Source organism: Orbicella franksi, chromosome 5 (assembly GCF_964199315.1).
Source record: "Orbicella franksi chromosome 5, jaOrbFran1.1, whole genome shotgun sequence".
Lineage (NCBI taxonomy): Eukaryota > Metazoa > Cnidaria > Anthozoa > Scleractinia > Merulinidae > Orbicella > Orbicella franksi.
The window spans coordinates 25,419,854-25,433,581 of NC_138149.1; the positions used below are offsets into that span (position 1 = coordinate 25,419,854).

The 13,728-nt window shown below is 39.2% G+C and overlaps 1 protein-coding gene across 2 annotated transcripts; it reads right to left on the reverse strand.

Annotated features, from left to right (window-relative positions):
• Positions 1-3,038: 3,038 nt before the first annotated feature.
• LOC145487999 (uncharacterized) lies at positions 3,039-13,442 on the reverse strand. Of its 2 annotated transcripts, XM_081466764.1 has the most exons (4): positions 13,184-13,442; positions 10,165-10,215; positions 8,044-8,222; positions 3,039-6,688 (listed from the first exon to the last, which is right to left on the reverse strand). In XM_081466764.1, exons 3-4 carry the CDS (start codon positions 8,214-8,216, stop codon positions 3,484-3,486), a joined length of 3,378 nt encoding a protein of 1,125 aa, XP_081322890.1. In that variant the 5' UTR covers positions 8,217-8,222; positions 10,165-10,215; positions 13,184-13,442; the 3' UTR covers positions 3,039-3,483. The 2 variants fall into 2 exon arrangements, with proteins under 2 accessions (XP_081322890.1, XP_081322891.1); XM_081466765.1 differs by lacking the exons at positions 10,165-10,215; positions 13,184-13,442 and having other exon boundaries at positions 8,044-8,248.
• Positions 13,443-13,728: the final 286 nt, after the last annotated feature.

The window sequence follows — 13,728 nt, forward strand, 5'->3', positions numbered from 1 at the left end:
TTAATGTGCGTTTATAATTTTAGACATGTAAATTTTTTTAAAAACTTTTTTTTTCATGACGTAAGCTGTTATCTCTGTCAATGATTTTAGTTTAATGAGGACCTTCAAGTAAATTACGTTTTAAAAGTGAAGTTGGAATCCTTAATAAAAATTATCATTAATTCATTCATTCATTTATTCATTCATTAAAAGATCAGTTGTAAAATCTCAAATCATTTTTTAATCATTGAAACTTATCTTTATGTATTTTTGTTAAGCACTTATTCACATGGTTACTGCTCGTTTCAAAAAGTCCAGTCCGGACAGTCGACCTGTCCGGAATGACACGGTTCAAATAGCATGATAAACATTAACTCGTAAACATGTCATTGACACTGTTTCGTGGAAAATAACAAAAAGGGTGGAAATCTAAATGATTTTACCCTTAACGGTTGAGTTTCTAAGTCGACTGATTTCCTAGTTGCGGCGCGCGCGAAAAGACTTGGTATGGAACCTTATCGGGTAGGAAAACAAAATACGTAAGAGTATGGAAGCTGTTTACTTACACCAGTAACAACAAAAAAGAATTTTGAGAGGAAATATTTGTACGATGACACTTCACATAAACTGGTTAAAAATGAAAGAGGCAAACAAAACTCAAAAGCCTGAAAAAAAGACTGTATCTGAACCTAGTAAAAGCACAAGAACAACTAGATTTCGAGAATTTCTGACTCAAGCAAAGAAATAAACACAGACAAAAAACACTTGAGTGTAGCCCCATCAAACTCTGTCGTGATGTACAGAGCATAGGCCTAGTTTCACTCCTACCTTTTCCGTGGAATTTGTCACAGATCAGAACGCGATCATGTATACTTTCTTCAAGTACTGACCAGTACTAAATATGCTCCTAGACACTTGCCCAGATACACTGAAGTATAATTTGGTCCGGCCCTTCTGCCGAGTTAGCAAGAACATTTTCAAATGTCAATGTCGCACATCTGTAAAGAATTCTTAACTGTTAACATGGTTACATTGACTACTGAGAAATTAGTATTTAAACCTGCCGGTTATGTTATGTTGTGTTTTTATTATTCTCATCCCGAAACTGTTATTTACATTCACAAAGTTAAGTTACTGGTGAGCGACTTCTCTTCTTTATTGTAGAATTCCACCTCTACTGATCAGTTCTTCTTCGTCGAAGATATTTGAACCAGAGTACATATTTAATACGGGCGGTAGTCAATTCGGTTCCGCCTCGTAATAAATCACTGACATGACGCAGTCTCGTAATCTCTCGTGCAGTGCTTCTCATGGCATTCCACAGACACTAACGACTTTTTTAAAGGATTCTTGCTAGCGCCCTCGAAAGTTAAATTTAAAAGGGTCACGACCAAACACTGCCTCAACGGACACATTTTTGAAAAAGTTAAGCAATTAACAAATACTAAATTTTAATTAATTTTACATCGATCGATAAATTCGATGAAATCGACAAAAATCGATAACATTTACACTTCGTCAGCGTGCGAGTATTGATTTTTATCTATTGATAGATAAAATCGATAAAGCCGGTTCAATTTCAATTTATCGATTTTTCGAACGGTTTTCCGATATCGATTTTTATCGATTAACTTTCCCGGGCTATATTGCACCGAGATCTATCGCCAACTCCAAGCGATTAAGTTATCACTGTAATTTTTGCTGACGACCCAGTGGCCGACAAGGAATGTTGTGGAAATTACGAGAAGAAGGTAGAGGTGGACTAAGTACTAGCGCAACAACTGAAGTGAAAACTGTATTAAGCGGACCCCATCTTAAGCGGACACCCTGTATTAAGTCGACACCAGCCTCAGTTTCAAGGCCAATTTTTCTTCCCTTATTTTCTATGAAATGAACCTGTATTAAGGGGACGCCTTTGTTAGGCGGACAGTAGCGCGTCAAAACCGTGGGTGAACGCTTAAGACAGGTTTCTGACTGTATGAACATGAGACAATGAACCCATCTCAGGGAACGGTCACTAATCAGAGGGTGGGGAGGGAGCATGCGCAAAGGAAAAAGGACGTGGATAAATTTATACAAGGATTTTGAAATGAAACCTTTATAAAAGTGAACTTTCTAATTCTTTGCAGTGAAAGCTTTAAACAGAATGTGTAAGGGAAAGGGTTAAAACAACTTTCTTGGGGTACTCCACCAGAAGCGGGAGGAGATGTGGCTATGGCCTAGAAAATTTCCAGTTTTACAAAACCTTCTAAAAAGCATGATATTTTTCAAAATTTGTAAAATATTTTTAAAAAGGATAAACCAGTGAGCAGCACTTCTGCGAACTTCTTGACTTGTAAAATTGTTTTATTGTCTCCTACGCGTTTCGTCTGAGCTGAAACTGTGGGCCCCAAAACATTACAAATATGTCACAACTTGCAAAATATTTCTCCGCCTGTTTCTTAGACGTATAACCACGAAGTTTGCAGTTCCTACTTGCAAATCCGTAGGTGTTTTATGTTTAATGTAAAATTCATTTTGCTTTTTAGGTATATATCCAGGTACTCTTAGTTGTATTGTAAAACACCCTGATGAAGTGTGCGCTAGTCACACGAAACGCGTAGGAGACAATAAAACAATTTTACAACTCGAGAAGTTCGCAAAAGTGCTGCTCACTTTTTTATCCTTTTAAAAGATATTAGGAACGTAAAATGTGCTAGAAAATCAGCTTTGTTAATAAAAATGGTTGGTAGTAATGGAGATGACTCTTACAGTGACCCGGGTTAAGATTCAGAAGAGGAGGACGATGTACTTGCAGAGATTGGAAGGTCGAGGAGTCTGAAGGTGAGATGGGTGCTCCTATTGTTTATACAAGACCCGGGTGGAGAGGCAGACGGTTCAAAATTTGAAGGCATCTCGCTATTGTATCCCCTAAAAATTATGAAAATCTCGAGAATAGTGTATAATGACCAGTTAATACTAGTGCGTTTCATGTCTGGAAAATTATCTGTCGAAAGGAGAGGGGGTGGGGGTGGGGGGGGGGGGGCGGGCTCTGAAAAAAACATTGCACAATGGATGAGGGGGACAACAATAGCCGGCATTCCCACCCATACACCAACCCCATCATACTCTCTAATTATTGACTGGTCCCTAACTGCTAGCTGTAACTACGCCTTATTTAATAAACGTTTGAAAATCTAACACAAAATCGCGAAAATTTTATTTATTCTTCTAATTTTCTTTTTAGCCATTTGATCCATCAATATATCACTAAGGGAAGTAAGACGTCAATTGTTCTGGCTCCAAAGAAATGGGGCCCGCCTACGCGGTACATCAACCAAGTCCAATAACTAAGCAAATGGTTTCGAGTTCCTCTGTTTTCTTTTATTTATTTGCACCTGCCGCATACCACATTTTAATTAATGCACCATATGCTCTAAAGCTACATTATGCAGTATATTTAATTTGCACTTACTTTATCCGTAGCACAGCCATACTAACTTTCTGACACGCAATGACGCAACACTACTGACTGTTCACTTCACAATAATACCCATAATGCTGCGGGGTAGAGTCAACACTACAAGCCGCGAAAAGCCCTGACTCTTGATTGAAATATTTCCCCACGGGACAAGCCGGGACACCTGAGTCCCTAACTGCATGGTGCTTATGCTTTTTGGCCTTTTTCAGGGAGCGTTTTCTTCCCTGACTGGCCCTAATGTTTGAATCTTTCCTCTTTCTGCATAGTTGAAGCTTAGCTTGGAGATACAATTTGGTTTCCGGAGCAGGTTTAGGGGCATTGCCAATGTTTTGGTCCAGTTTTATAAGCCAAGGACTGTAGATTGATGGATAAGCACCCAAATTATTGTTGAGCTCCCCCCTGCTTTGAACACAAATACCTTTAGGTCCTGGGGAGCAGACAAGGTAAGGGTTTTTTTCCGAGTCGCAGTTGCCCCTATAATTTTCTTTGTATTCAAAGACATACTGTGTTCGTGAGCGGGGCCGCAATTCGTATTTCACTTGTCCTGAAATGGGGTAAATTGGGGCAGACCCCGCAGGGGTGACTTCTACCCGTAGGTTTCTGCTTAACTGGTAGCTATCATTTGTAATGAGATAGACCTCAAAAAGCTCAACAAAAAGGGCACTGTCTTCATCGCTGGAGGAGACCTGGCCGTTAAGCTTCAACCACTCAAAGTTGGGAATTTGAAAAGCCACCGGCTCCCCTGAATTTATCTGATTGAGATTGATGCTATCGGCTCTGCCTGAATCACTTGTGGGAATTTTCAAGTCAACTTTAACTACGTCGCAAGAAGGAGGGTTATAACTTAGTGCCTCGTCAATATGGTTGGTATCCATTGTACTTAAGGCGTTGGTGCATTGATAGGACTCTATCCCTGCGTTGACATAGGTCACATAGTTACAATACTGAGATAGGATGAGAAGTAAATGGAACTGAGATATTACATATGTGGATAAAGCCATTTGTTCGAGCGCAAGCTGAGCTTCAGCGGACTCCGCTAGCTGTCGCTCCAAATCCTGGAAGCCTTGCTCTAGACCTTTTGCCGCTTGCATCGATGTATATGCCCGGACCGTTGCCGTCAAACTGTCCATCAATTCAAATTGGTAATCAAACCGATTGCTAAGGGTTTGCGCAAGTTGAGGTACAGCGATTTTGAGTTTAAAAAGGTGATTTCCTACGAAGATGTACGTTGCACCAGCAATGGCCTCTTTTGTCTCCACGGAATCTATTAAGGTTTCCAAATTATCGAGTACTGCGTTCCAGGCAGCGTCTAGCTCAGCTATTTGAGCTTCTGAGACCTGCGGTGTGTAGTCGTTATAGCTCGTCAGAAATTCTTTTTGTATTTTCTTAAATTCATCACTACTAGTTTCTTCCGCCTCGAGCTTAGCAATGATTTTCTTGGTATTTTCTAAGTGAACTCTATTTTTCTGAAATCCTTCTCCAATTATCCTGAACTTGTCTGTGGCTATTGTTATTTGCTCACGAATTGCACCACCCTTGACTGCCTCGAGCGTTGCCCTGGCGGCGGCGTCGATACGATCAGCCGTGTCCGCGAAGCCGCCAAAGTCTCCCCCCATGGCCCCCATTATAGCCGAAATACCCGAACCAATGACTTTTAACCACATAAAAGTAGCATCAATAGATTTGATAATAGTACCCTCCATTTGCAGCTTAGAAGTATCATATTCTAGTTTTATCTGAAGTTCTGCTGCCGTGTTTTTGAATTCGTCCAATTTGCCGGTTATGAAAATTGTATCTGCCTGGGCAATTGCTTTATCAAAACTGGCAACTTTTGTGAAATAATCACGCAAATGTGTGAAACGACTGCCTAGTGAGGCCTCGAAATATTTCTTTATCTCTCCGGTGAACTTTTCTAACGAGCTTTGCAGCTCTAGCTTGGTATTTTCAACTGCACCTTTGATGCTTGAAATTTGAAACTGGGTTAACCTGGTTTTATGATCGACGCTCAGATCCAGACTTTTTGTTCTACGATCCTTGCTGCTGTACTGGTCAAGAAAAACTGCTACGTTCTCCATGAGGATCTTAAAACCGCATTCCATGCTCCTACTAATTTTTTCAAAACTGGGGGCACATTCATCACTACTGGTCAGTCCCATTTGATTCCCGTTGGGAACTAAATTGGCAATGTCTTGAAGGCCAGTGAGGTCATTTTCTCGGATTTTGTTATACAAGATTTTCAGCAACTCTTTCGCAGTCTGAGCTCTCTTAAGTGTATCGGTTTTGACATAGAAATTGCCTTTGGGTGTCAATAAAAGCCACACTAGAACAACAGTTCGCATGCTTTGCGATTCACTCGACTGCCAGTTGTCATAATTTGGCCCTAAGGCACTCCTTAGTTTTTCCATACGTGCAAACGTCTCAGCCAAGTAGCACGTGAGCTGCTCAAAATCATTTTTGTACGCGTCTATACATTCGCGTTTCATGCTTGCAGAAATGGAGCCGAATTCACCGAAATGGTCCTTAATTTTGTTGCCATCTTGATTCAGGGCGTTATCATAGAGACTCTGGAACATTGTCATTAGCCGGTGACAGAGGGTCTTATTTCTGGCTTTGGACGCAATGTTCATGATTTCATAGACTTTAGGCTGGAGAAGATACAACATAGATAGCTCCTCCCTGGTTCTAGGAGGCGGCTGACTCGTATCCCATGGTATACTCTTATGATCTATCATCAACTCTGCTAACCTATCAAAGACTACTGCTAACTTACATTGCATTTTGGTATCGTCCCTGTCCATGCTTTCGCACTGTTCTTTCATAAGATCCATCGTGCCGCTAGACTTGTAGTGGTTAAAAAGTTTTTCTAAGCTATCGATATCGTTTGTTTCAATGTAGTAGAAGATTCGGTCGAGCATTTCTTTACCAAGTTGTTCAAGATCAGTTTTGGCCCAGTAGAGAAGTCTGGGGTCATTCCATAGTATTTTCGTAACCCAGTTAATCTCCTGTTCTCGAACTTCGGGCTGTTGGCCCCATGGCGCTCTAAACCAGCCGTGCCAATTGTGTCGAAGATTGCCTTTCTTCATGATATGACTGTCAACAGTTTTCCTGACGACTTCTTTCGCAGCACACAGGAACTCCTTGGACCAACATCTATAATCGCTAGTTTTTTTGTTCGCTTCGTAATCATCACAGCCTTTCTTTAAAAAGCCTTCAATTGTCGATTCATACAGCCATCGGACATTGTAAGTACTGCAATAAAAGAGAACATTATTCAGAATCAATAGAAGAGCTATACATTGAGTTTTGTGAAGCAATGTAATCGCGGTACACTATTGCACCTAATGGAAGGTATCCGCGTGCCTTTCAAAAGAAAGACAAACCAGTCAATTCTCGTCTCGTAAGTGATACCATCAGCATCATCATCATTTATTAGCCTTGATGTTAAAAGAATATTTACAGAGTACAGCATGTTGTTAGGCAAGGAGACCTCAAGAAACCACCAGGCTTATAGGAAAGGTCACCTCGACGTCACAATATGATAAGAACTAAGGGCTGCGAAGGTGTGCGGCTAGGGTAATTCAGTAACTATTTTAATAAAACTTTTAGCACTTTGTTCTTAAAGACAGGAAAGCTTGACAAGCTTTTAATTGATACAGGAAGACAATTCCAGATTTTTGGTCCTTGGTAAAGAGTTGTAAATTTCTTGATGTTAGTAAGACAGGAATGCACTCGATAATTACTGGCTGTTCTTGTGTCATGTCTATGAATTTGGGCGTTTGCCATAAACAGATTGAGACAGAGTGGATTATTTAAGTCAGTTATTTGACAACATCATATGTAAAGGAGTCCTTAGTCTTTAATGACATACTGGAAAATGCATTGATGTAGACATAGTTATTATAAGGAACTGGTTATGAAAGCGAGCAAACTTCAAAGGAACAAAAAAAGATCACAAGATTTATGTTGGAAGGTCCACGACCCTGCACAGTCTTTTGTTTTGCGCTCACATACCAGTTTAGCCGAATCACGTCACCGTCACGTTTCTATTGGTCAGTTCCTTGAGCACTAATCATGACCTTTTGTGTTCTGTGCAAGGTCAGGCCTAAAAAGCGACCAAAAACACAGAACAAAGTCCTTTGTCAAATTTCATAACCATTTCCCTCTATTACTATGATGTAAGTCCGTGGAGTCGAAGAAACCTGCATATTTAGCAACATTGGGAGTAATAAGGATACCATTGTCTCTGCATGCGTACATGTCTAATATGGCCAAGCCTTGTAAGTAAAGGAGAGTGCCAGTTGGTAGAATTGGGATTAAGGGAACGTCTGACAGGGAAGCGCTTGTTCGAGCCTTCGCGGGTTACCTCCTTTTAGCTTCTGCAGCAGAGGTATTCACGTCGACTGTGGTCGCATCCTCTCGGATGATCGAAGTGCTTGCTCATGGACATCAGTCAAGAAAGTGCCAAGCTACGTTTCAGTCAGTTAGGTATTATTATCTGGAATAACAAAACTCAGTGCTGTTTGGTTTGCCCATCATGCGTTGACAAAAATTTGTTTACCAACCTAGCATTAACGATATTTTCCTATAGTTCTTAGACGTTTTACCTTGTACTACCGTATAGGTCTATCCAACTGTAGGCTTCTCCCAGATAATAATCATTCCAAGCTTGTTTGACCTCTTGTCTCCGCTCTTCGCATCTTGGGTCGGTTGGATCCCAAACTTCCTCTGAGAAACATGAACCCAGGAAAGGCAGCAAAAGAAAACCCAGGAACAGCATCCTTTTCTGTTAGGAAAACAAAATGAGTTTTTTTTTTTTTTTTTTACAATTAATAGTCTTCCTTCACTTCACTTCACTTCACTTAGCTTCTTTGTGCCTCGTGGCACATAAGAAGCTAAGAAGCTAGTCTTCCTTAACCACACTTAATTCAAGTACATTCACTCTTCCTTAAATGGTCGCACGATTATGAGGATTTTTGAACGACCTTGACGTGGTGGCAGTCGCAATCATATTGGCGATCAATTTGGTTGATGGAACCAGCACCATCTCGGTGTAGCCAGGACGATCAAATGCCGCTCTTGCTTTTGTCTCTGTTTCTTTTTTTTTTTTTTTTTTTCAAGAAAGGAGAGGGAGCGTGGCCGAGTGGTTAGAGCCCCGGATTTGAAATCCGTAGCTCCCGGGTTCAAATCCCTTTCCCGACCGCTTGCTGTTGTTGTTCTTGGTAGCCCCGAGTTCAATTTCTCGGCTGCCCTTGTAAATAGCCAGCTGGTCTGCCTCCCGCCAGTTGGGATTCTTAACCTAGTTATGTTTATTTGAATATTTATTTATCATTGTGTGTCTACGTTGGACCTGAAAAGGGGAGTGGCCAATAACGTGTACATCCATGTACAAAAGCTGATAACAAAGTAAATTTTTGTTTGCTGTTACAATTGTGTAAAGTTCAGTCAAATATCCTAATTTTTTTCCAATGCTAAAAAATCGTGACTTCTCGTACGAATAAATCGCCAAGTTTTGTGTCCAAAATGAAGGAATGGTCATTTTTAGAGATATTAAACATTACCTTGGTCTTTAGGGGTATGGAATTTCTCCATCATTTTGAACCGTTGGAAAATTAATCGTATCTCCATCCTTTGGAATTCGGAACTCTGACCTTACCACAGAAGCCGATACGACATTCGAAAGCTTGAGCTTGTGAGCCACCATAACGTCAAGAGAAAGTCGATGTTTATTTGGTTATTGTGGGATTAAACAGACGTATTATCCCTTTGGAAATAAAATGTGACGGAAATGATGGATTTGAATTAAATCATTTGAAGTGCCAAAATGAAATGAGCCATGGGATGATCCTCGAAGTGTTTCTGAGGCGGTGAAACGCGATTCACTAAAACGCCAAAAAAACCCTTTTGAAGCTTTTTCTTTTAAAGACGCTGGACGTTATTTACGGCAGGTTTCTACTCGAAGCCATTGTCACGGTATAAATGTATTCTTTAAGTAAAACATTCTTTAGAAGTAAGATATTTAGCATACATATTCTCGTTTATCTTTGATAGTTTCAAGTAAAGCCTTATACTACTGTTATAGAATTAATCTTTCGAGCCTTCGCCGATCCACGGCATCATCAGATGATATGGAAACTGTGGTTAAACCCTAGGTATCTGTACAGACGTGAATCAGCCCTTTGCTATACATGGTAATGACATTGTCTAACCATTTTTTTTTTTTTTTTTTTTTTGTAAGGGATAGTCTGCCTTGGTATCAAAGACCATTTTCTACATTGATATCACTCTGATTATTACGGTGATACAAAATATCTGCCTTGATATCCTAATCTTTACATGATCCACGAGTTTCTACCTTGATATCTGCGTACTACTATCGGGACAAATTATTTCATTCACTGATATCGAATTTTAAATACCGGGCGAGATAGCCCATTTTATTTAAAAGAAAAACACTTATTTAACTTTCCTGATCGAGTTAAACTCATCGACTGATCAAAAGAATGCGTTTTTTCGAAATATCTATGACACACAAGTATATAAGTTATAACCGAACAAGCCAAGGGCATTACCTCATTTATACACAAAGCTAAGATGCCGGAGACGAAAATAATGAAAACAATCCAGTTAAGGATAAAAGACTCAAACTACCTGCACAATAAAATGACTCTCGATAAACTTCATTCATGTTCTGTTTTCTACCTTGATAATCACGCTCTAAAACGTACCTATATGCAGGCTGTCCTTTGATCCACGAACAGGGCGAAGAGAAGTTAAACCTAAGTAGGAAAACAGCCAGGATAATGTTTTCGAAACGAAACTTGAGAGGATCTAAGCTTAATAAAAGTGTAATTTGCGATATACTTACAAAATACAATCCCTTTTGGTTCAGTCCGTGTGACTTCAAACGAGTGATGGAGTAACATTAGATTGTCGCAACTAATTGCGCTATTTTATGTGATCCAAAAATGCACGGTGCCATCATTTTGAACCAATTAACCTGAGAAAATTTAAATATTGCATTACATATTACACGGTTGTCCGCTTTTACATCACGGCACCAGTAACGCATCAGAACCCTCAATAAGTACTACCATAATAACTTTTACTGCGATGAAGCGTCTGAAGGAAATCTGATTCGGGCAGATTGGATTCTTGACTTGAAGGCCCAGAGGTTGTTAAAACTGAGATCTATAAACCACTTGCCCAGGTTTAAATTCTGTTGACTCTTTGTGACTCTATGGCCAGCCACATACCTATTTTTCATTTATCATATATGTGTTTTTTACTCCTAATTTAAAAAAAAGCCCTTGTGCAACGTAAAAAATTTCTAATTAATCACATCATTTTAATTTCTAACTGGGTCTTGATTTCGTTTCTAAAATGAAAAGAAAACTATAAAAAGGTTTTAAAACATCGCGCACTGATAAAGTTAAGGAGATCATTTCATTGCTCGCAGTTCCTCTAAAGGTTCAACTGAGTCTGTGTCTATGTAAACATTTACTTGTACGTGTGGTTTCAAATTGCAAACATTTACTTGTACATGTGGTCTCACTAAATTAACATTGTCATTTCAAAATATACTTTCGCCCCAACCATGTCATGTAGGAACAAAAACAATCTCTTTTATTCAGGCGATGATATTAGCGCAGTATTACACGGTTGTCTGCCTTGAAGTCTTGGTACCTGTGACACTTCACAACCCATAATAAGTACTGCTGTAGTAACTTTAACAGAACATATATATTTGTCAGATATGACTTTTACTTCTGAACTTTTCAATAAACTCTTTTGTAACGTTAAGAATCTATGACTAATCGATCTATTCATTTTACTTTCTTACTCAGTCTTGAACTTAAATAATAAGATAAATCTTGTAGTTGGCCTACTCGGAAAAGAAAGTTTTCTGAATCCCAATGACGAATCGAACCCATGACCTGTCCAGATTGCCGGTTGAACTGCTCTACCACTGAACTATGGAGGACCAGAGTGGTGAGCTAGGTCATTTTAGTTGGGGGGGGGGGGGGGGTTGATTTGGTTCCCGAAATAAATACAAAAATATTATCAGAGTTAAAAAATATAACTTAAGAGGATCATTATATTGCTTGCAGTTCCAATAAAGGTAATTTGGCGGTTTTATTAAATTAACATTGTTATTTCTGACTGTGAATTTTCGGCCCGCCCTTGTCACGAAGGAATAAAGACAATATCTATTGATTTAAGGCAACGTGACGTTTCATTTTCCCCACTAATTCCATGGCCATGAAAATTGGTATAAAATTCAATTTCATTCAGATAATGAAGTAGAACGCTTTCCTCTTTTTGAAGAGGCAGAAGCGGGTATCAGCATTTTAAACTGCGGAACCTGACATAATTAATGTTTCTCCATTTATTCACAGACTAATTGATTTCTTTGTTTTCCTTTGGTAGAACTTCATTTGATATCGGGTCACTTTTCTGTGAGGAAAAGATTTTCTTCTTCGATGTGACGTAGATGATAACAGTATTTTCCACATTAATACTGGTGGAGTCTGAGAGATTCAAAGCTGTACTGTGAGTTGAAAATTCAATTCCTTGTAGCCGGTACCTAATGATCTTTTTCATGGTATTGCGCGTTTTCTTTTTCAAATACATCATATCTCTACTTTTTGCCTTTCCGTTTATATTTTAGAATGGGGCTTTTGTGTCTTCACAAAACCGGAGCAACAACTGCGCAAGTTTAATCGCAGGTCAAATATGAGTTTATTTCATATATATCATTTTCGATCAAATTCTTTTACAGGGAACAAAGAACCAACTAAAGTTTGCCTAGCTCTAAACATGTGGCTTTGTAGCTCAGTTGGTAGTAGCGCCAAACCAGTATCTCTATCTAAGAGGCACGAGTTGGAGCCCAGTGGAAGCCAGAATATTTTTCAGGCTTCAATCTCTGCAATTGCTTAAACTGCAGTTTATTTGCGAGGATCAATTCGTCACTGAACCAGTTAAATAGGGAAAACTGCGGTTTACTTTAAAGTGGCAAAAACCGGGTGCAATTGCTGAACCTAACACCGTAGTACATGTTTTCTCATTTAGGTGTTATCCTCAGAGAAAAGCGGGCAGTATCGAAAGATCGAGGTCGGCCCTTTACCTTCATCTTTTCACAGTATAAAAGCTATCCGAAAAGATTAACAACCATAACATTTGCCGAGGTATGCGTTCGTTTTTCTTCGAGACATTACCACATCATGATTTTGGCCCCTCAAGCGGTCTAAAATAGCGAAAAGAAATTTTGTGGTAGTCTTTTGCACTGTTATCAATATCCAGTATAGTTAAAATTGGTATCTACAGGCAAATCGGAGTAATTGGTCTGGCAAAAGAAAAAAGAAAAAGAGAAAGAAAAAGAATGCGTTTTTTCGAAATATCTATGACACCCAAGTATATAATTTTTAACCGAAGAAGTCAAGAGAATTTCCTCATTTATACACAAAGCTAAGATGCCGGAGACGAAACTAATGAAAACAATCCAGTTAAGGATAAAAGACTTAAACTACCTGCACAATAAAATGACTCTCGATAAGCTTCCTTTATGTTCTGTTTTCTACCTTGAAAACCACGCTCTAAAACGTACCTATATGCAGGCTGGTCTTTGAACCACGAACAGGGCGAAGAGAATTTAAACCGAGGTTGGACAACAGCCAGGATAATGTTTTCGAAACGAAACTTGAGAGATTTTAAGCTTAATAAAAGTGTAATTTGCGATCTACTTACAAAATGCAATCTCTTTTGGTTCAGCACATATGACTTCAAACGAGTGATGGAGTAAAAGAATGAATTAGATTGCTTTAACTAATTGCGCTTTTTTAAGTGATCAAAAACTGCATGGTGCCATCATTTTCAACCAAACAACCTAAGAAAATTTGAATATTGCATTACCGCCATATTACACGGTTGTCCGCTTTGACATCACGACACCAGCAGCGCTTCAGCCTAAACCTGCAATAAGTACTACCATAATAACTTTTACTGCGATGAAACGTTTGAAGGAGATCCGATTCGGGCAGATTGCATTCTTAACTTGAGGACCCAAAGGATGTTAAAACTGAGATCTATAAACCTCGTTTTCAAAAAGTGCGTCTTTCTGCCCAGGTTTAAATTCTCTTGACTCATTGTGACTCTATGGCCAGTCACATGCCTGTTTTTCATTTATCAGGTACGACTTTTACTCCTAACCTTAAAAAAACCCTTGTGCAACGTTAAAAATTTCTTATTAATCAAATCATTTTAATTTCTAACTGGGTCTTGATTTCGTTTCT